The 21,734-nt window shown below is 36.1% G+C and overlaps 1 protein-coding gene across 17 annotated transcripts in view; it reads left to right on the top strand.

Annotated features, from left to right (window-relative positions):
- Positions 1–21,734, top strand: part of CAMK2D (calcium/calmodulin dependent protein kinase II delta) — a 323,991-nt gene that overhangs the window by 214,522 nt on the left and 87,735 nt on the right. For 10 of the 17 annotated variants that reach the window (XM_032401064.1, XM_032401062.1, XM_032401075.1 and 7 more), the window contains exons 5-7: positions 6,749–6,814; positions 9,883–9,955; positions 20,370–20,472. In XM_032401064.1, the coding sequence (XP_032256955.1) occupies positions 6,749–6,814; positions 9,883–9,955; positions 20,370–20,472 (242 nt within the window). Of the gene's footprint in view, positions 1–6,748; positions 6,815–9,882; positions 9,956–10,895; positions 10,969–20,369; positions 20,473–21,734 lie in introns of all 17 variants that reach the window. The other 7 variants (XM_032401065.1, XM_032401063.1, XM_032401076.1 and 4 more) reach the window with 1 other exon arrangement.

Below are 21,734 nucleotides of genomic sequence, written 5' to 3'. Positions count from 1 at the left end.
CAGTGGGGAATCTGCTTCTCCCTCTCTCCCTGCCCCTGCTCTCTCTCCTTCTCTCTCTTGTGCTTGTGGTCTCTCTCTCTCTCTCTCTAATAAGTAAAATCTTTAAAAAAGAAGAAATGGATCTTAGCTAAATAAGATACTAACAATGGTATTAAGAATGAAACCAGGGTTGTGCTTTGAATCCCTCCATCCCCAGTTTGCATCAGCTGCCCCCATATCTACCACTGTAGCTTTTTTTTTTTTTTTAAGATTTTATTTATTTATTTGAGAGAGAGAGAGAGCATGAGCAGAGAGGAGGGGCAAGAGAGAGGGAGAACCAGACTCCCCACTGAGCAGGGAGCCCAATGTGGGGCTTGATCCCAGGACCCTGGGATCATAACCTGTGCCGAAGGCAGATGCTTAACTGACTGACTGAGCCATGCAGGTGCCCTACCATTGTAGTTTTAATGGGACTGGCGGGTACATCTGATTCTGCTCATGTCATGGTTATACCACTTGACTCATCTTGAAACACTGATCATTGACCAGGAAGTTTGCAAGTATCCAAACATATGAGAGAGGCATAATGTCAAATGAAGTTGGACATATAGATGTTCTTGTTCTTTGTATTTATAGTAACAAGAGACATAGTTCAGTTCTTTAAAAAATGAAATATAGCTAGCTGTCTTCCCAAAATTGTTAAAATACCATGCTTTTATTCCCTTCTCAATCTCTAATCCAAACATGTGCCTTATAATGAATTCAGTAAATAATTCTGCATTTGTTTCCTGACGTGATTAGTTCATAGACAAATTCTGTCTTGTGGGAAAGATACTACAAGATCCAGAGCTGAGATAAATGATTTCTAGGGGAAAACTGCTTGAAAAATCCTTACCTTCTTATCAAAATATAATGGTAAGTGATATGATATCAGGAATTAACCAACATTATGACATTGATATATGATCATCTCACACATCTACCTCTCTGTGAAATATAAAACTCTGGAATCATTCACTTAAAAGCATTTAATGAGCTTGTCAAAGGCACTATGACTCAGCTCTGGTTATTTTATAGTGAAAACACAGGAACACATTCTACCCTCTCAGAGCTACCATACTAGTAGAGAGACAAACATTAAACAAATGAGTACATAAACAAACACGTAATTATAATGGTGAACAAGTGTTATGAAGAATAACATAGGGTTCTAGGGGGGTAAGATAATGTAGATGAGTGGAGGTCTAAAGATATAAAATTAAAGCCAAATTTTAAGGATAAGAGGGATTTACTCACCAGGTAATAGTGGTAGACAGGTTGGGAATGTCCTGGAAGAAAAACAAGTGTGTGAAAAGGCCCAGGGATGGGAAGGATTTTGGTGTACTTGAGGAACTGGAGGAAGGCCATTTGTGGTTGGAGCAGGATGGAGAAGGAGTGTCAAGGAGGGTCAGAAGACAGGCAGAGTACAAATTAGGCAGAGACTCTGAAGGTCATGTCCAGTAGCAATGGACAGCTATTTAAAGGGCTTCCTGTAGGCATGGGACAAAATATGAAGCACATTTAAAGCTTCTATCTGGAGAACTGATGGCAGAGGGGCAAGAGAGGAAGCTGGGCCAATCAAAGAAGCTTTTGCAGAAGTGTGGGTGACAGATAGTGACTTCTTGGGCTGGTAACATTGTAGTGGAGATAGAAGTCTTAATTCAAGATCTGTTTTGGAGATAAAATCAGCAGGAGTTGGTTAGAGATTGGTAGATAAATAATACAAAAGGCAGGAAAGGTTCTTCACCTTCAGATTCTAACTTACAGGTTAAACCATAGAACTGTGGGCAGATGCTTATGGTTTCATTCACCCATTTAATTATTTAATCATTTATTCACTCAGCAAATTTATTAAGCTCCTTCTGTATATCAGGCACTCTGTAAGGATACTGAAGATACTGTCTTCCATTATTGATGTCTGCCTAAAGGACCCTTGAACCAATGGTTAGCTTGATTGACTATGTATGTTAAAACATGGTGCCAAGAAGACCTAAGTTCTCGATTATATCTCTGTAGATTTTGTTCCCTTAGCTCAGACATCAAGGATGTCTAGGGGGCCCTGAGGGGAGTGACTGTAAATGGTATAAATTGGCACACAGGTTGCCACACTGACAAGGTAGTGCCATTGGCACCTAGCGTGGGGCCTGGTGCTAACAGTCTTGTCATACAAGGGGCCATCCCACATGGCCAAAAAAGGCAGTAACCCTCCTGTTGATGAACCCCGGTCAGCTTTACTTTGACCAATGACTATTCTCCAGCCCTGGCCAGCAGTCTGACTTTAAAAAAGAGATATAGGGGTGCCTGGGTGGCTCAATCAGTTAAGCATAAGCCTTCAACTCGGGTCATGATCGCTCTCCCTCTGCCTGCCGCTCTGTGTGCTTGTGGTCTCTCTCTCTGTCAAAAAATAAATAAATCTTTTTTTTAAAAAGGGATATAAATGGAATGCCTTTACGTCAGTATTCTTTCCAGTCTTTCAACATGACCCTTTGGGCTCTCCAGAGACCCTTGACTTGCTCCTCTGCTCTCCAGATTGTGTCCAGGGGAGCAGCTATTAGGGCAGCACAGATGAGAACAAACCCTTTTTCCTTCTTGTGCTATGTGTTTTTGGGAAAAGTCTTTAATTTTCATTACTTCTGTTTTCTCCTCTATAAAATGGAAATAGCACTAGTATCTACCTCATGGGGTTACTGTCTTGTAACCTATAGAAACTTCGAACAACACTTGGCCTTGGCACGTAGTGAGCACCCAATGGATATTTGCTGTTATTGTTCAACAATATAGAAGGCAGTGTGCTGGGCACCATGAAGGTAATAGAAAAACGAACACATCACCATCATAGCTTCTGTCTTAGAGGAGACATGCCTGTCACCCAAATGCAAGGCAGCATATGATATGTTTTTTGACAAAAATCTGACTGTAGTGATTCTTTGCTAACATGACTCCAGCTAATGTTGGAAGCCCTAATGTTCTAGAGATTCTGCTCAGAGCCTTGGATTACAGGTCTGGTGGCTTCTACTCATTGGGTTTATTCTTCAGCTTTATACTTAGTGTTTGGGAGGAATTACTTCTTTTTCCAGGGGACATTCCTGGCCCTGCTTTGGTGAGATTCCCTCCTACTGTGAGTTAGCTGCACCCTCCAACTTGGCTGCATCCTGCGATTCCTGGGTTTCCCCCCACCACCTCGGGGCAGGGGTTCTAGTCACTGTGTCATTGCTGGTTCTTGTGTTAATGTGGTACTGTTTGATCTTCTAAAGCCCAGTTTTGGACTCTATTGTCTGCTTAGCCTCATACTCAAGGCTGTAATCCTCCTGAAATTTTATAAATGTTTCATTCAATATGAAACCACTTTCAATCATTTCTGATATAAATCATATATAGACTAGGAAGAAAAGAACAATTCATTCGGTGGGATAACACAGAATGAATCAACATCCCTATAAATAACAATAATAGCAACAAAAGTATTTATCTTTTTGATATGTGAAGTCTCAACTTTTCATGATTCTAGGATGATCTTATTTTTTCCCTGGAAGCCCTAATGTTCTAGAGATTCATAAATGGTAATTAATGCTTCAGATATATAATTGATATGCCTTATATCATAGCAGAACTCCAACATTAATTTATTCACAAAATCTCTACTTAGTTAATTAACAGTTTATTCATGAGACTGATTTAATTTGACTTTGTATGAAATTTTACATAGCATGCTAAAATTTTTTTAAAAATCTGTAATAACTACTGCTTAATTTTATGCTCCATTAAACAATAATGTCAGTATAGAAATGTGTTAAAGTTAGAAAATTCAATAGCTTATCCTCAAGGCAGCATGTTCTATTAGAACTCCATTTTTTCCTTCCCAGACATTTATTATACATATAACAGAAATGATAAAATGGTTTCATTTGCACGAGGATATTTTTAAATAATGGGAAGAATGAATGTTAGAAAATGAGAAAGAGTGCTGTCAGAGATGCTTAACATAAAACTCTGTACACCTTAAATTTCTTTAACAGCTAGACTAGTTCATTGAAAATTACAAGAATGCTAGGCCCCAAGAGTTTTTAATATTCATCTTTAAATACAAACACCTAGAAATAAAACCTATTGCCATAGAGAGCCAAATTTTTATGTTTTCTTTTTCCTTTTTAAGTGCACGTGAGGTCCAGACTTAGAGTAAATGGACAGCATGATCTTCTGACTTGGTTAATTCATGTAATCATTACTTCAGTACTCCTTAATTGAGCAAATATTATAGGTTAGATGCTATGGTAGCAAAGATCAGTAAGTTGTGATTCCAGTGATTTAAGACGTGACAGTTCTCTTGGAATATACAGTATACTTAAGGAACTACTATAAGCAGCAATTTCGTTAATGGCAATAAGCTTTTTTTTTTTTTTTGGCAATAAGCTTTTTAATCAATATTTGTTAAACACTTTACAAACCACACTTGTGTGTAATACAGAGTTTCTAGGTACCTATGATCAAAAACAAAGGTACATATGGATATATATCATGTTTAACTTAGTCACATTCATTCAAAGGAATAAATCCCACAAACTGTTATTATCATTATAGGGATGATAATGGGTTTGTTGGAAGTACCTTCTATCTAATATTCAGTTATTTTGTATTATAATTTATCTCAGGTACATTATGTGATTGCATTATTATTGTTATTCTAACTGGGGATAAAAACTTGCTGAGCTATTAAATGAAATTACATGTACACGTAACCATGGTTTTCAGAACAAGCCCATACAAAGCTTTAAATAATTTTAGAGGCACATTTTATATGTGAAGACTGAAAATAATGACTCTAGCATTAAAGGTCTTATAAATATCCAGGATGCTATGAAGAAGAGTCAGAGTTGCATAAACTTTCAGACACATTAAGTTTTTAGTATTGCCTCTTTTCCTTTAGGAAAGGAAAATACAGAAGAAAATAATAACTGGTCATCTCTGGAACATGTTATTATTTGATGATGCTTTAGAACTTATTAAAGCAAATGAAAAATTTTTTTAAAAAGCTATCTTAAGAGGGGCGCCTGGGTGGCTCAGTCGTTAAGCATCTGCCTTTGGCTCAGGTCATGATCCCAGCGTCCTGGGATCAAGTCCCATGTCCAGCTCCCTGCTCAGTGGGGAGTCTGCTTTTCCCTCTCCCATTCCCCCTGCTTGTGTTCCCTCTCTTGCTGTGTCTCTCTCTGTCAAATAAATAAATAAAATCTTTTTTTAAAAAAAAGCTCTCTTAAGTGTAATTTTATCTCCCATTCCATAATGAACATACACCAAGCTTTGTACCTTCACCCAGTGATTTTTCAAATGACTCATGCCTTCTAAACTTCTGGGAAGATTGACAGTGTAATTATTGGAACAGCTACATTGTGTGCAGATTGAGAGATTGAGAGCAGGGGCTGTGGAATGGATGGCCCACCTGTGCCACTTAAGTCTTGGGCAGGTTACTCTCTGTACCTCCATGTTCTCATCAATAAACTGAGGTAGTGGTAAAACTCATCTCAGACAATAATTACAAGGATTTATGAATTAATATAATACTTAGCACACTGTGTAGCACATGGTAAGCAAATGTTAGCTATTACAGGGTTAAGCTCCAAAGCTGAAATTTCCTTTTAAAATCAAGCCATATCATACTAGAGGAAGAAATGGCTGATAAATGCATAAGAAAATGGTTCACTTCACTAATAATTAAGAAATATTAACATGCAGTAACTTTTTTCTAACTGGAAAAAACTGGGCACCTTTACAACATTGGGGGTGCAACCATTGTAGAAGGCAGTTTGCCCTGTCCTCATACACACAAATGTATATCTCTGTTTATTACTTATTTTAAATAAGGAAAATGTTCTGACATGAAATGGTGCCCATGACCTAAAGTGAAATGAAAAACACAGTTAGCCTAATAATTTGTATTTATTGCATGATTCTACTTTTGTGAGAAAATATGTGGGTTTTTTTTTTTTGTGTTTGCAAGATATGTTTAAAGATACACAGAAAGATAAAAGGATATGAATAGTTAAAATTAGTTTATTTTGGAGAGTAGAATTGGGGTTGAGAGATAAGAGAGTGCTTGGTATGCTTCCATATTTTTTTGAATTTTGCTAAAAAAATATGTTAAAAACATTTATTGTGGGGGGAGGGAAACCTAAGCCAGAGAATCACGGGTTAGGGAATTCTAGCCCCAGAGCAGCAGTCTTTCGGGGGGAAGAAATGGATCCCAAAGATAGTTATATCTACTTATATAGAGAGCCTTGAAACCCCTGGTTTGAATGTACTTTGTAGAGTAACTAAATCCAGTTGCTGAGTTGTGGGAAAGTCTTCAGTTAAAGATGGAGGATAGATCTGGCTTCTTAGTTGGCAAGGGATCAGTACTGCCTTCTAGGGACATTTCCAAAAGCCCTAGGTCTGTGTTCACTGGCAAATACATGGAGCATAAAGGAAATTGGGGTGCTTTACAAAGAAAATCTAGGTAGCACTCAGCCCAAAAGTGGTATGTATTTTGGAAGGCCACCTCTAGCCCATAAAGGCGTGTTTATTGCAGTTTAAAAACAAGCCCCTCCAGAGAGATACAACCTGCAAACACATACTCTACAGGCTTGATAGTAATTTTCAAAGTAATCTGAAAACAAAAATTCTGCATGAACATGGTGCAAGTCCATTGAGGCATATATTTTTTTCTTTTTTAATGTCAGTATCTTATTTGTCTTTACAGAGTTACTGGAGGTGAACTGTTTGAAGACATAGTGGCAAGAGAGTATTACAGTGAAGCCGATGCCAGGTAAGTGACTTGCCCAGGGGCAAGATACAAGACTCAACATTCAAATGACACTTGTTCAGTATATCTCTTTACAAATGTGTCATAACCCTTAGTATTTATGAGACTCTCATAATACCATCTTGGACAACTTCTCATGATGAGTCCCTCTTAATTGCTGTTTCTCTCTCTTAAGAATTTCCAGGATAATTGTTTGGGGAAAACAAAACTAGAATCTGGTCTAAACTAGCATCTCCAGTTAGTCTTTTAAAAAATAAATAATAAAATCTATACTCTACCTGGAATGACTTCTGCTAAAGAAATGTACTTTTTTAGCGAGGTTAAGAGAGCAAAAATGCAGGTCTTCTGGTCTCTAGATCCTGAGCTGCCCATTATGGTAGCCGTTAGTAACACATGGCTATTTTAATTTCAATTAATTACAATTAAATAAAAAATTTAGTTTCTCAGTTGTACTAGCTACATTTTGAATGCTGAGTGGCCATAAGTGGCTAGTGGCTACCAATTGGACATAGCAGATACAGAACATTTCCATCATCACAGGAAGCTCCACTGAACAACCCAGGTTTAATCAGAGACCATAAAAAGAAACAGACTACAGAAGTCCCAGTGTTCTCCTTAAAGCAGTATTAGCTGTTTAACTCTTTGGGAATTCCAGGATGGCTTTTGGAACCCTCATGTGAAAAATATTTATTCGGATATTTCAGAGGGTTCAGAAGGATTTCCCAACCTTGTTAATTGGCATCATCTTTACAGAGGTTAACAATGGCTATCCATTTTCTCTCATTTGAAACTTCCTAGGCTACACAAAGTCAACCTTTTTGGAGTGAAGTGATATTAATTTACTTGCCTAGATATTACTTAGACTGTATCATGTTAGTTTTCCTTGGCATTTCTTTATACATATTCAGTAGTTGGCACTTAATTTGAAAGATCTGGCCTTGAGCTATTGACTCATTATTAACAATGTAAATGAGATGTTATGAAAATTCAGTTACTTATTGTCTGGCCCCATTCTCTAATGCTTTCAGAGCTTCCTAAAGCTTGCTAATCTGCTGTAGCCTGCACTCAGCAGATAGTCAGCTGATAGCCGATTCCCTCCCCATCCCTTCAAAGTAGCACATGGACCCACCGGCTCACTTGCAAATCTCTAATTAATCTTCTTGGTTTTATGCCAGTTTATGACATTCTGTGAATCTTCTCTGTACATGACTACACTCTAATTTTTTAATGGAATTTTTACTGCCAAAGTCAAATAGAAACTGACGTATCATTTATACTATCATAAGTGAATCATCACTTGCTCAGTTCACCCCAGTTCTCATGTTAGGGCCCTGAAAGGGAGCTTCAGAGCATCCTTGCTAGTAGCTATTTGCCCACTTGCCCAGAGAGAGCAATAATTTTAATCAAGGTAGTTAACAAGTTAGGGAATTACATTTATTTTGCTTTTTAAAGTTATGTTAAACAGGTCATTGTGTTTTAAAAGTATTGTTTGAAATTAAAATAGAAACTGTTTTCACTATTGAAGAGCCCTGTAGATAACAGGGGAGACCCTATGGGTTGGATCATTTTATATGCATGTTTATATTAGGTTTTGGAATTCACTAGAAGTGAATATTTTTTAGGGTAGGTCCTACACAAAATGAAGGAGAAGGAACAGTCTTTCCCTACTAGTCCTCAAGAACTGAAGAATTGAATCCATTCTCACTAGTAAAAAGTGATGAAGTTCATTTAATATGAATTATTGTACACTTTATTTTGCATTATTCATTAAGCCTAATAACTTATATCTGTGGTTTGAGAAGAGAAAGTGAAATATTTCTAAAAAGTAGTACAAAGTGAAGGGATAAAAAAGTCATAATATTTAAAAAATAATTACCAACACTCAAATAAGATATGTTGTCAAAAAGCAACCAATGTTTAGCTCTTTTAGTGGGACTCTATTTATAGAGTTAGAGCTGGAAAATCATAACCTTGATCGCTTTTTTACATTCACATTGTAAGAAATCAGATGGTGATTACTTTTTATAATTCAAGAATTTACTTTGGAGTGATATTTTTTGTGCATTAAATGGTTGAAAACGTCCTTATTAAAATGTTTGTTAATGAATGTAGCTCAGTACATAACACGCATTTGAATCGCACAAATGTAAATTTGGACAAAATGTGTCAGTGTGACCTATATTATTTTATGTCAGATGACAGCTCATGGGACCTTACATGTGCCTAGCGATGATTTATCCCCTCTAATTTAATTAGCTGTCTGTTTGACATCAGCGAGCCCTTAATAAGAATAGTGTAAATTGTGCTTTTTGACATAGTGATAAGGAAAGTTTTCCTTCACTGTGGTGTATGGAAATATATCTAACAATTACCAGTGTTCCAGGGGATTTTAAAATTTATTTTTTTGTAAGGTCCTAGCCCTTCTCCAGAGTATGCCTATCCTGAAGAGGGGTTTGTTTTATGTCATGGGTTTACTTGAAATTCTCCCTCTGTTATTGGAGACTTGCATTAGTTTCCTCTTACTATATTCTATAAGAAGCACCATTTCTAAGTTGAAATGATAAATGTGTCGCTCCATGTTTTTTAACCCTTGTTTCACCTGCCACTTCATCTGTGTTTACCCTCTTGTTTCAACACCTATGTTTAATTGTGACCTCAGATTTTAAACAGTTTAGATGTGTATGAGAAATACCCATAAATTTTATACTGCTGAAGAATTTTCCCAGAACGTTATGGGAATATTTGTGAATTTTTCTCCTCGAATATGGAAATTTTAACTTCAATATACAAGTGATTTAATTTGTACATTTTCAATGAAAAAAAAAACACAGCTCAAATTGTTTTGTCTGAACATGTCACAAACTCTATGTTGGCTGTCATTTTTGTTAGAACCAGAATTAGCTTTATTCAGCATTATTAAATTCCAGTGTAAAGCTAAAAAAGATGTTGTGAAAAAATATAATTTTTGTTTGTTTGTTTGTTTCGTTTTAACTTTCATTTTATTTTGTATTCAATGTGATTATGTACCTTTAAAATGTTCTCCCTTCCATTCTGCCCTTGTATCTTTACAGTCATTGTATACAGCAGATTCTAGAAAGTGTAAATCATTGTCACCTAAATGGCATAGTTCACAGGGACCTGAAGGTCAGTATATGGAGTCCATAAATCTGAATCAAAGGAGGTTTTTTTTGGTTTTATTTCTGGGGAAAGGGCAGAGGGTGGGTATTTAAAATGGTTCCCTTGCCTTTCCCAATTTTTCCCTAAAATGACTACATGATGAAATGATAATGCATGATGCCTCTTTCAGTTTGCTCATCTACAGGCTAAATATACATCATAGCAAAAAGGGAAGGACAATATTAGGAACACAACCTGTCAAGTTTCCAAGCAGTAAACTACTAGAAGCGGTTTGGGGGCAGGCTCTCCTGAAATGTCCAGCATTTGCCTGGAGATAAACTTGGCCTGTGATGTATGTCCGCCTGTAGATTTAAACACCACTTCTGTTCTGAGACCATGGGTTGCTGTAGCAAAACAACTGGTTACACATTGCTCCATTTGAGTCTGATGAACCCTCAGGCAAGAGATAATAATTGCCAGCTAAATTAAAGCACAAGAAGTTAATGATTTATCAAAAATTCATTACGTATCCTAATTTAACCTTAATGGTGCCTTGACTACTAATGTGACAGCTTTGGAATGATACTAGAAAAATGGGAGGGATTAGGGAAACAGTTTTTTTATGTGGGGTGGAGGTGGACCACGACAGCTATAAAAATTTTATTTGCATTCCAGTTCTTTTCCTATAAGAATTTATAACTAGGAAATGAGCTACTGAATTAAATATTTTTAAGATGGTTTTTTTTCTAGATCAAGTGGATCCACATTTTCGCTAACATCTGGCAAGATCCTGATTGCTTTGAGGTAGTAGTCACTCTACTTGAGCAATATGTTTACATTACTGAAGGTGGTAAAACACAACCCCAGTTGTCTGCTGGTTTTGCACTTTAACCCAGTCTCTGTGAGGGTGTACAGACAGTGAGTGTAAGCTTGGAACTAACACACGCCCCCTGGTGTTTGCATGCAGTCATTGCATTCAGCAGATCCTGGAGGCTGTGCTACACTGCCATCAGATGGGCGTAGTCCATCGGGACCTGAAGGTGAGTAATGCCGTTGGAGAAGATAAACCACCACATAATTCCTAATGACTGTTCAGCTGCAGTTATGCCTGTAAAGGCAAAAATATGAGCAAGAAAATTGTGTGGACTCATTCCAACACATTACGAAAACACTCCCTCACCATATCTCTCTTATTTCATCTGCTCTCCTCCACACTTGCGATTTACATAAATCCCATTTCATCCAGAGGAATAATGTCCTACCATTAACAATAAATAGGCTGCTATATTTCCTTCCTCCTAAGAATATATAGCATTTATATATAATTTTGCGTAGGACTGATGATCTCTTCTTCATTCTAAACCTGTTCTGTGGACATTGATCAAACATACCTATTTTAGAGTCATACTGTGTATACCTAATATTATGTAAATAGTTATGAAAATTATAAAGAGAATAAAGATAAAGTTATTAAGTAGGTTTTTGGCGTTAAAGAACCTCCATTTGGGGCTCTGAAGTCTCTTTCCCTTAACAGTAGTCCCAGGAATTCCGAGGACATTGAGGCTTCCTGGTTCTTTGTTTATTTACTTTCCTAGGTAGCAAGATAGTAGTGCCTTTTAAAACAGAAAGGAAAAAAGTAAAACAAATGTTATTATAAAATAATATTTATATAACATATATATGGACTAATACTTTTAAGACTCCACTCAGTTTCTGATACCATTGAGGATGAGAAATGTTTAGATCATTTAGAAATTAAATAGTTCAGAAGGAGACTACTCTTTCAGTCATTTTTCTGTCCTCTCAGCAGTCTAGTTTCACTCATGGAATTTCAGAGATATAGTGAAGGCCTAGAAATTTAAATGAAACCACTGGGTGGGCAAAATAGCAAATGTGAGTACTGTATAGTTGTCATTCTTTGTTTCAAGCCTCACCACATCCAGGCATTGGTGCAGCGATGCCACAGAGGTGGCCATGTCTTCAACTGTGTGTGTTCACTGGGAAGACCTGGGCTGGTTTCTCATGTGCAGGCTTCTCTAATAATGATAAATCTGTACTTTCCATTCATTTAATATGCTCTAGAAGAATGTATCGCTAAGGATCCACAACAACTTATTTGAAGATGTGGTGTGTAAGCAAAGCATTGCCTTAGGTTTCTGGAATTTTCCTTTGATTTCAGTTTGAGTCTTAGAGCTTTAAATGTCAAAAGCAAAGGTATGGTTAATGGCATTTTTTTTTTCTTTGGAGAGCCGAGATAAGACTGTGTACATCTGCTAACACTTTACCAAATGTACCCATCAGGATTAAGGAAAAACAATATGTTCCTTTAAAAATTCTTATCTTTGGCAACCACCTCAAGAATTCCTTACTAGCCATGTAGAGAGAGAGCCCCTTTTTGTTACTTCTCAGAACTCACAGTACTACTTTCCTTTTTAAGTGAATATATATAGGCATGCATATTTATTTATGCTATTTTATTACATGCTCTATTTAATAAATTTATCATTTAAAATATTTTACTCCATGTTATATAATTATAAGTATACTCTAAAAACCAAGGATGAAAAATGACCTTTAAAATATATCTTGTGGGGTCGCGCTATTAGACTTCTGTGAGTGTTCATACTCAGCTGAGCTCTTCAAAGACTGGAGCTTAAATCAGAGATGGCAGTGGGCCTAGGATGTGGGCTGAGAAGAAAATCTATTTTCTGACATATGAGCTAAATTGACTAATTAAAAACTCAGGCAGGTGACTTTTAGGGAGGCTAACTACCAAAAGAAATAACCTGCTGAATCATCCATCAGATTTCTTTCAAGGGATGAAAGTGTTTTTGTTCTCCCTTCTTATTCTGATTCATTCTGATTCTGATATCTGAGAGGATAGGGGTGAACTTTGCATAGAGCTTGTTATAATTTTTGTAATTCTCTTGGTTTCTGTCAAATTGCTGACTGGAACAGATTTCAATTGAGTCTAGTTTTCGGTGCATGTTTCAGTAGGCCATTTCATAACATACTTAGAGTATATTAGAGGCATTTTACACACACCCTATGGGTGCTAAATCCCTGGCTTTGTTTTATGTCTTTTATACCCACATGTATACTTTATCTGATAAATATACTGTTTGTAATGGCATATTTGCCAGTATATTAAAATGAAAAATATTGGTAAAATTTCTTATTACCAAGCTTTAAACAAAAATTTGCCGTTATTATTCTTAGGTCATATATTTTGTTTCCATATCCTGATTCATATGTTAATTCATATATAATACAAATGTTTGATGCACATTTTAATTTGTCCATATCACTGAGACAAAACCACAGGAAGTGTTATGTTCTTCATTATTAAAGGCACCTATAAGCATATGAGTGCTGTACATTTTGTTGTAAGCCTCTTCTAGAACAATAGCTGTATTACCTTACTGTACCTACCTATAATACTATATTACTCCACAGTACCTAATTTAGGACTTTATACTTAGTAAATACTTGTGGCATATGCTTTCAATTTTGGAATGAATGAAATTCAATCAAAAGCACATTTATAATATAAAAGGCATCACTGAATAAAATAGATTTTTGTGTATGTTAATTAATATTGAATAAAGAGGGTAAGTATCACTCTTTGATACAGTGATAACATTAAGATCATAATTTGAATAACTGCCACTCTTGGGAGCTTATTAGACAGTGGAATCCACCAGATGGAAAATTATAAGAACCTAGAGACAAGGCTGAGGCACAGCAGACAATTGGAGGATGTCCCAGAAACAAGCAATAGGAGAAGGCTCCGTGTGGTGGGATATTAGCATAAAGGAGGCATATCAATCACAACCAGGCAGTATCCAGTGGATACACAGACCTTTCGTCTGAGGTGAATCCAGTGTCAGATCCAAGCAGTATTAAGGAGTATCTAGCAGTGGTGACATAATTATAGTACTATAGTTCAGGAATATGACTCTCGTCTTTGGGAGGATTTGGATCAAGGCGGGACATTAGTAATAAAAATGATAATAGCTGCCATTTATCAGGCAGTTACCATGTACCCTGTACTGTGTTACCATAGGAATCTTAACAACAGCTTTATGAGGAAGGCACTTTGATCTTCCCCATGTTGCATAAGGAGAGATTTAGCAACCATGAGTGAAAGAACTTGTTCATGGTTGCTCAGCTAGTAAGTTATGATTTGTGCCCAAGCATTTTGGTTCCAGAGTCTGCATACTTGATTGGTACCACTTCTCAATTCATTAGTTGGATAAATCGAAAACTTTAGAAAGGCCAAAAAATAGGTCAAACAATGATGAGAAAGTAATTTTGCCAGCAACATTAAGAATTGGGAAATGGTTCTAAGTTTAGTGAATCAAATGATTAAAATGATCCTGCTTATGGATCTTCCAGAGCTGTACAAAATCTGTATCATTAGGAATAAGAGAATAAGTTTAAGTTATGTTTAAGATACAGTATGGAATTGAGGGTGTGCACAACATAATTTGTTAATAGATGTTCAAAGGAAAAAATTCTTATTTAGCAAATCAGTAAAGTGGCATTGGTTACAGCCTTTGGAAAATGAGACGTAGAGAAGAATGAAATGCATTTGCCACATTTGACTTGGGCCACATCAAGACAATCAGTCTGGAGTGCCTAAAAATAGATGGTTTATAAAGAGTAGATTACTGTAACTTAGTGTTGAGTGTTTGTGAGCTGATAATTGAAAATTCAGATATAAAAAGAGAGAAACAAACATCAAACATTTCTTGAGCACCTATTGAGGCTCTATCAGAGCTGTGGGCACAAATTACAGAGCAAAATAAGAACAAACCTTGTGTGGCTAGAACCTACAGGCCACTGAATTAAAGATCATTTTAAAATATGTATCAATGCTGTTCCTCCCAGAAAAAAGGAAATATGTCAGACGAAAACTGAATCCGGAAAAATATTAGGTTAAAGAGCGGTGGCAGTAACAAGTGACAACTCTTGAGGTCACAAGAAGTAGAAGGATGTGTTCTCCATTTAACAGCCTGAAGAATACAGTTTCTGTGAATCAGGGAACAGAAGTAAGTCAAAGGAGACAGTTTTATAGCTCTGCTTTATCATATAAGTATATTTCACACAAAATAGTAAGATGTCTTCAGTTCAAGGTGCATTAGAAATGGTTACCAAACTACTTCATGAACAGCATCTGGATAGAAAGCTTTGTACATAAAACAATCTTTTAGCAACACATCAACACCTGTGAATCGCCTCAGCGGAGATGCTGCTTTTTTTCCCTTAGACTACCTCCTGAAAAACAATGTCATTTAATGGAAAAATCATTAGATCAATGGATGGATATGAGAGAGAGGGAGGAAGAGAGGAAAGGGAGGGAAGGGGCAGAGAGAGAGAGAGAGAATAGATTTTAATGAAAATAATAATTTTGGAAATGGGGGGGTTAAATTTAAATATAGGAATAAAATTGAAGACCAGAAAAGAGAAATTAATTTTCTGGGGGAATATGACATGCGTTCAGTAAATCCTCTTTAGTAGTAGATTTATCAAATTGTGAATCTACATTTTGAATAATTATAAAATTGCAATTGTTCCACTTTTCTCAGAAGTATACTCAGATGAAAGTTTAAAGAACTTGTCATTTGTGTATAAAGTATGTCTAGGTGTTTTAGACACAAACTCAGTAAGTGATAAATTCCATAATCCATTGGTCATTCTTGTGTTTCTTTATTGAACCCGACAGCTGTGTGTCAGGCCATGGAGAAACAGTAGGTAATTGGCACAGTCCCACTGTGGTTGCACTCTGCTCTGCTTCTTTCAGAGAAGTATTTGCTAACAGTGTAGAAGTATGTGCTGATAGTATGTGTTAATAATGTAGAAGAAATAAGAAAACAGGAATGGAAAACAGATCATTCTTATGAACTTGCTCATGTATGCATGGTGATGGAAATAGTACTTCGTAATCACAGAACAGTGCATCAGCTGAGAACTCCCTCTGCTGAGTACATAAATTCAAGCATCCATTCTATATAAAAATAAAAGCAATAGTCACTCGTACCATGTGCATAGAAGAACTTCTGCCATGTGCATGAGTGAACTTGATATTCAAGCTTTTCAGTTCATGCACTTTCACTTAGTTTATCTCTAGGAGCTTTGTTCTCACCTTCTTTGGCAAAGGAAAAGTGACTGAAAACACACCAAAGCACAGAATGCTTAACTTCATGTTGAAATAACTAATACTATCCAGTAGAGGAAGGAAATCCAAAAAGACAATTTCAATTCTTAAAAATTAATATCTAAAGAAATGAAAGAATTAAATAATATAGAATGATAAAACTAACTGGCTGTTATATGATATTCATAAAGAAAAAAGCTGTAAAAAAAAAGTAAAACACATGTTTTCACTACACATAAAAATTCCTAATGTTTGAGTTTTGTTGGCTAGATAATCACATATGTGCACAGATATGACTAATGCTGAAGATGATCATCACCTTTGCCCAATCAGTTCCTTAATAAAGATCACACTAATTTAGAAATTCTTGTGATGTGTTTGTGAGATTTTTGAGAAGCAAGATTGAAACTATGGCTCATATTTCATAAGTTTTCCCCTGGGTTTTATTTGGATATGGGTAGGAAATATTTTTGAATACTTCAGATTCTTTTGCAACTGTCTACTGAGTGGACTGTCTTTTGCAAATGACCCATTTTTATACCATCGGAGGAGTTTCCTCAGTATCACATCTTTAAAAGAAGAAATCAGGAATCTGGCTTCAAATCCTCCCATCTTTTTTGGATCTCCCTACCTCATTTAGAGACTGAGGGGTTTGAGTTATTTTATCTTCCAAGTCAGTCCCAGTCTTAAAAGTGATCCCAGCAACCTGCCTAGGTACTTTGAGATATTTGAACAGATTCAAGAAAATCTCAAATCACATTGAAAGAAGTTGCCATTGCATCCATATGGAAGCACAGAACTAAACTTGCCAACAGTTGCTGCTCATTACAGCTGATATGCTATAAATGGTTGTTGACACTAAGACCAGATGTCATGGAAAATCCTGCATCATTAGGAAGCAGTTGGGTGGGGAAGGAACCTGTGTGTGAGAATGTCAGTAGAATCTATTTAAAAACCAACCTAAAAAGTGATTGCATTATAGGAATTTAGAGATAATCTCAATATATAAAGATCAGCTTAATAGATTGCATTAGATTTAGGAATGTAGACATCCCCCAAGTAACGCACATTCATTGCAAATATCCAGTGTCCTGCACGGTGACATGGCCAGCTGTACCCGGAGTGTAATAGCTAATCACTAATCAATGTAATGTGTATATTGTTCCATACAGAGGACAGGCTCTTGTGATAAAATCCAATGAGATTTTATAACTTCATGTATAGTGTTATGAGAAATATGCTTATAATGTTCATTTGAGAAATGGAAGAACTAATTAGCTCCAAGAGTCTATGAGTTGCCCATGTCCACACAGTTAATCACAGTCAGTCCCAGGACATAGACCTAGCTCTTCATCTTTTTTCTAGATCATCATGTTGCCCATTTCTCTCATGTTCAGCTATACACTGGAAGACCTGTGTTTCTGATTTCACCTTTCTCATTTGCTTTAGAAAATCAAAATAGGTGAATAGTAGCAGGTAATGGTGGTGATCCTTTTAAGGAAGCAGCCACTAATTAGCTGAAAGATTCTACCATTTTGGCTTTTATGAAATACAATCACACATTATCTTCTTTTCTGTAGGTGTTCAGAATTTGGACTAACCTACTTGCCAGTGAACTTTTGTGTTACAACACATATTCAAGTTGGATGCTATATAAATGGTAGAACATGATTACAGGATTATTCAAATTTTGAATATATCCAAACAGTTGTATATAAATCAAATTTGTGTGCTATTTCTGATGTTTCATTGAAGCTGGCCATTAGAAGCAATCTTGTGATGAAATATTTTATAAAGAAAAGAATTCTTTAATAAAGGCAGTAAGCATCCTGATTTTTCAATTTGCATTCCATAATTCTATATTTTAGATTTGCTTAAAAGATATGTACAAACACGAAGCCATTTTAGTTCTATTAATTCTTAAATCTACACAGTAACCTTGAAAGAGCCCTGCCTTTTCCTATACATAACTGCAGCTGAACAGTCTTCGTGGGTATAAGGTAAAACACATATCCAGATGGATTAATTATTTCCCTGGATGACTCACAAGGCCCTATAGAGAGGTCTTCTAGGTCATCTCTAAGTATGAATATTTGCCCCAGTCATTCAGAGGCCGTGTATGATAAAACTCTAAGGTGTTCCATTTCTTCTGAATTGGCAGACACTTGGTATTTAAGGGCGTAATGCACACAGCACTGCCCAGAACCTTTTTTGATCTAGTGATAAATATTTTAAAAGTTTATTTACTGATGGCACTGGCATTTGCTCAACAGACTTCAGTACTACTTGATTAAAAGACCTAAAATGACATGATTTCTAAAGCAATTGGAACTCTTTCTTTGAATGAGTCTGTGGTTGACAAATTAGGACAGATGTGTATTAGCAGAGATCTCTGACATCTCAGTGCTTTTGAACGTGAAGGTTACAAAGAAACTATTGCTTACAGTTTGATGTGGTTTTTCCAAGTCACTTATTTAATAAATTAATAGCTGGAAATTACTTTTTGATTAAATTAGAAAATGCATGAATGTAGTAGGCCATAAATTTTAGTTGTGAAAATAAAATGTCAAATATTAATAATATAATATGGTTAGATACTGTACTACATTAATAGATAACCAGAGTTCCAAGTAATTGTGGATGTTAGCTTTTTACTAAAGGTTATTTCAGCATGGAGATCTTTCATATTCTTGAGACCTCTTCATCCCAGTGTCCAAACTAAATTATCATGTATTTAGTGTTGAGGTAATTTAAAAAGCCCTATCAGCCCTAAGAAATTACAGTTTTCCTTACAGTTACCTATTGTCATAATAGTGATGAATCTGATGGCAGTGAACAGCAATAGCCTGAAGAAGTCTGGTACTTGATTAAAACTTACTTGCCTACACTCCTACTTCTTATAGACTTAACCTAATTTTTTCAAGTTCTGGTTATGAGTCTTTGCTAATTTGCATGGCTGGCTTAATTAATAAATTAAATATTGGTTTAGGCTGTGTTTATACAAGCTCAAAACAATCAACAGAATTGCCTAATTCAGTAAGAAAAAAGTAGCCATTTCATGAAAAAAAATATTGAATTAGTTTGCCAACACATAAACAGAACCAATTTGAATGACCTGAATATTTAGATTTCCAGACAATTGTTTTGGCACTTGTAGACTCCATTGTTTCCCAACTTCTTTCAGTCCGAGGCACACCTCTAAATTTGCTGGGTTTTAGTCCAAGGTAAGAAGATGTTGAACTACTCGCCCAAATGTATATGTACCAATCCAGCTGTATGTTCATCCGGATACCTGGGGATGGTAGACTTCAGTGTATGTATTAATCAGCCTCCTTTTCCTGACTGTCTTCTCCCTTCATTTCCTAAAATCCACAAAGGTGGTCGGGGAAATTAAAGACTTTGCCCTCGTGCCTGTTTTCAAAGTTGCAGTGTGTCTCGATGCCCTGGTTGGGAAACAGTGGTATAAACACAGCCTTATTCCAAGACCGAGTTATCAGTCCTTGAATAATAATAAATACCCAAGAAAATGAAAATGTATCTTTGTTATAGTATTCCAAGATGTGAGAACAAATATGTAAGGAATGCTTTGAATCACACTTTGTAGACATATAAATTATGTTTTAAAAAACTGGCTTATAAGGAAAAAAAAAGCTAACTATAACATTTGGCAAATAGGACACTCTTTCTGCCTTTAAGAATAAACAGATTCTTAAAGACAGCAATTTAATATGTAATTCAGAATAAGACTCCAAAATTTGTACAGAAATTGTTTGGAAACATTGAGGAATCAAAATGACTACATTTGGGTCCAAACTCTTGAAGTCAACTAGGATTTAATTTGCACAGTTTCATTTGCCAAATGTCTGTAGATTGGTCCAACTCTTGTTATCATTTTGCCAAGTTTCCTTCTGCTGAAAATGTCTGTGCTCTATTAGGCTTCTAAGTCAATGTCCATGGCCAAGTCTGGACCTCAGCAGCCCTTGGAAGCATGTGAGCAGGTCAAGACAGGTGCTTCCGTTCATTTGATCTCTCCCCAAGTGTATTCTCTCTTCTTCCCCGTATCTCTCTAGTACATTTATGCATCTGTCTGAAGCCTGCACACATGATAATTTTTAATCATTTTTCTAACCATATTTTCCCTGGGATTTAGGAATGACAGTCTCCGCGAAAGAGGACAGTGCATGACTTTTTTTTCCCCTAATCTTACAAAATGTTGTTAGTTTTGAATAGTCACTTAAAATAGGTTCTCACTTCATTCTCTTTTTTTCTTTCTAAATAAAGCCTGAGAATTTGCTTTTAGCTAGCAAATCCAAGGGAGCAGCTGTGAAACTGGCAGACTTTGGCTTAGCCATAGAAGTTCAAGGAGACCAGCAGGCGTGGTTTGGTGAGTAGGGCTTCTCTCTACTTCATGCTGCTCATTCTCTTCTGGCTCATCATAACCCGCTTCCCAGCCAAAATAAGACAGAAATGTTACTTCTAACAACAGCCTGACTAAACTGAAGACATTAGACCTTTCTAAGCATTTAATTTTACTGACATTAAAAGGTATATAATCTAAAAATAATTTAAGAGAAAATATTAATAGGAGAGCAGTAACACGTAGACTTTTTCTTAAAACATGAGTGAGAAAATGGATCCTGTACTAAGAATTAATAGGGAGGGTTGCATTGTTAAAAGAGGACTTTTTAAGAGAAAATGACTGTTCACATAGAACCTTACTTGATGCCAAAAACTGCTGTGTAAATAGTAGGGACTCAGGAAATACAGAATATTTCCACATATTTTGTAGCTAACAAATTAAAGTTTAAAAATATTACAGCATATATATGTGTGTGTGTTCATCTTAATTATCTTCTATTTCTCCACATTGCCAGTTTCCACTCTAAAATTTTGATAATTTTGGGATGCCTGGGTGGCTCAGTCGGTTAAGCGGCTGCCTTTGGCCCAGGTCATGATCCCAGGGTCCTGGGATCGAGTCCCACATCGGGCTCCTTGCTCAGCAGGGAACCTGCTTCTCCCTCTCTCTCCCTCTGCTTGTTCTCTCTCTGTCAAATAAATAAAATCTTTAAAAATAAATAAATAAAATAATTTAAAAAAATAAAAATAAAAAAATAAAATTTTCATAATTTTGAAATTTCTTTTCATGAAACGTCTATTTCTTTACAATTAAGAAAGAAATTAACTCTAAGTTTAAATTAGAGCACTTCTAACCAGGCTTATGTATTGTTTCAATATTTATCCAGTTGGGTTATTTTATTCACTGTTTTTTTTTTTATGCCTCTGTTTTTGCCATTTCCCAGTACTGACCCATTTTTTTCCATGTAGTCTCCCAAAATATAACCTCTCCCCAAGCCTCTATCTTACTTCTTTTCTGACTTTCAGTGTATTGAGGTTAGATCATTTTTAAATGCCCTTCACTTCTAATTGCTTTTCCTCTGAACAACAACAGCAAACAGAAAGAGCACTCAAAAAGTGCTTACTTCTTTCATTTTATATGCAAAGACTTTCTGTGTTTTCCTAAATCTAAGGTGTGCACAGAGCCCCCAGCTAATAAGTGGGAGTGGGTGGTGTGGCAGCCTTCTCCTCTACAGGTAGCTTAATTTAGGACCTCATTTTCTGCTTCCTGTCCTGTTTCAGTAGTACCTG

Source organism: Phoca vitulina, unplaced genomic scaffold, assembly GCF_004348235.1.
Source record: "Phoca vitulina isolate PV1807 unplaced genomic scaffold, GSC_HSeal_1.0 scaffold3, whole genome shotgun sequence".
Taxonomy (NCBI): domain Eukaryota; kingdom Metazoa; phylum Chordata; class Mammalia; order Carnivora; family Phocidae; genus Phoca; species Phoca vitulina.
The sequence above is the reverse complement of the archived record's forward strand: the minus strand, read 5'-3'. Positions and strand labels throughout refer to the sequence as shown.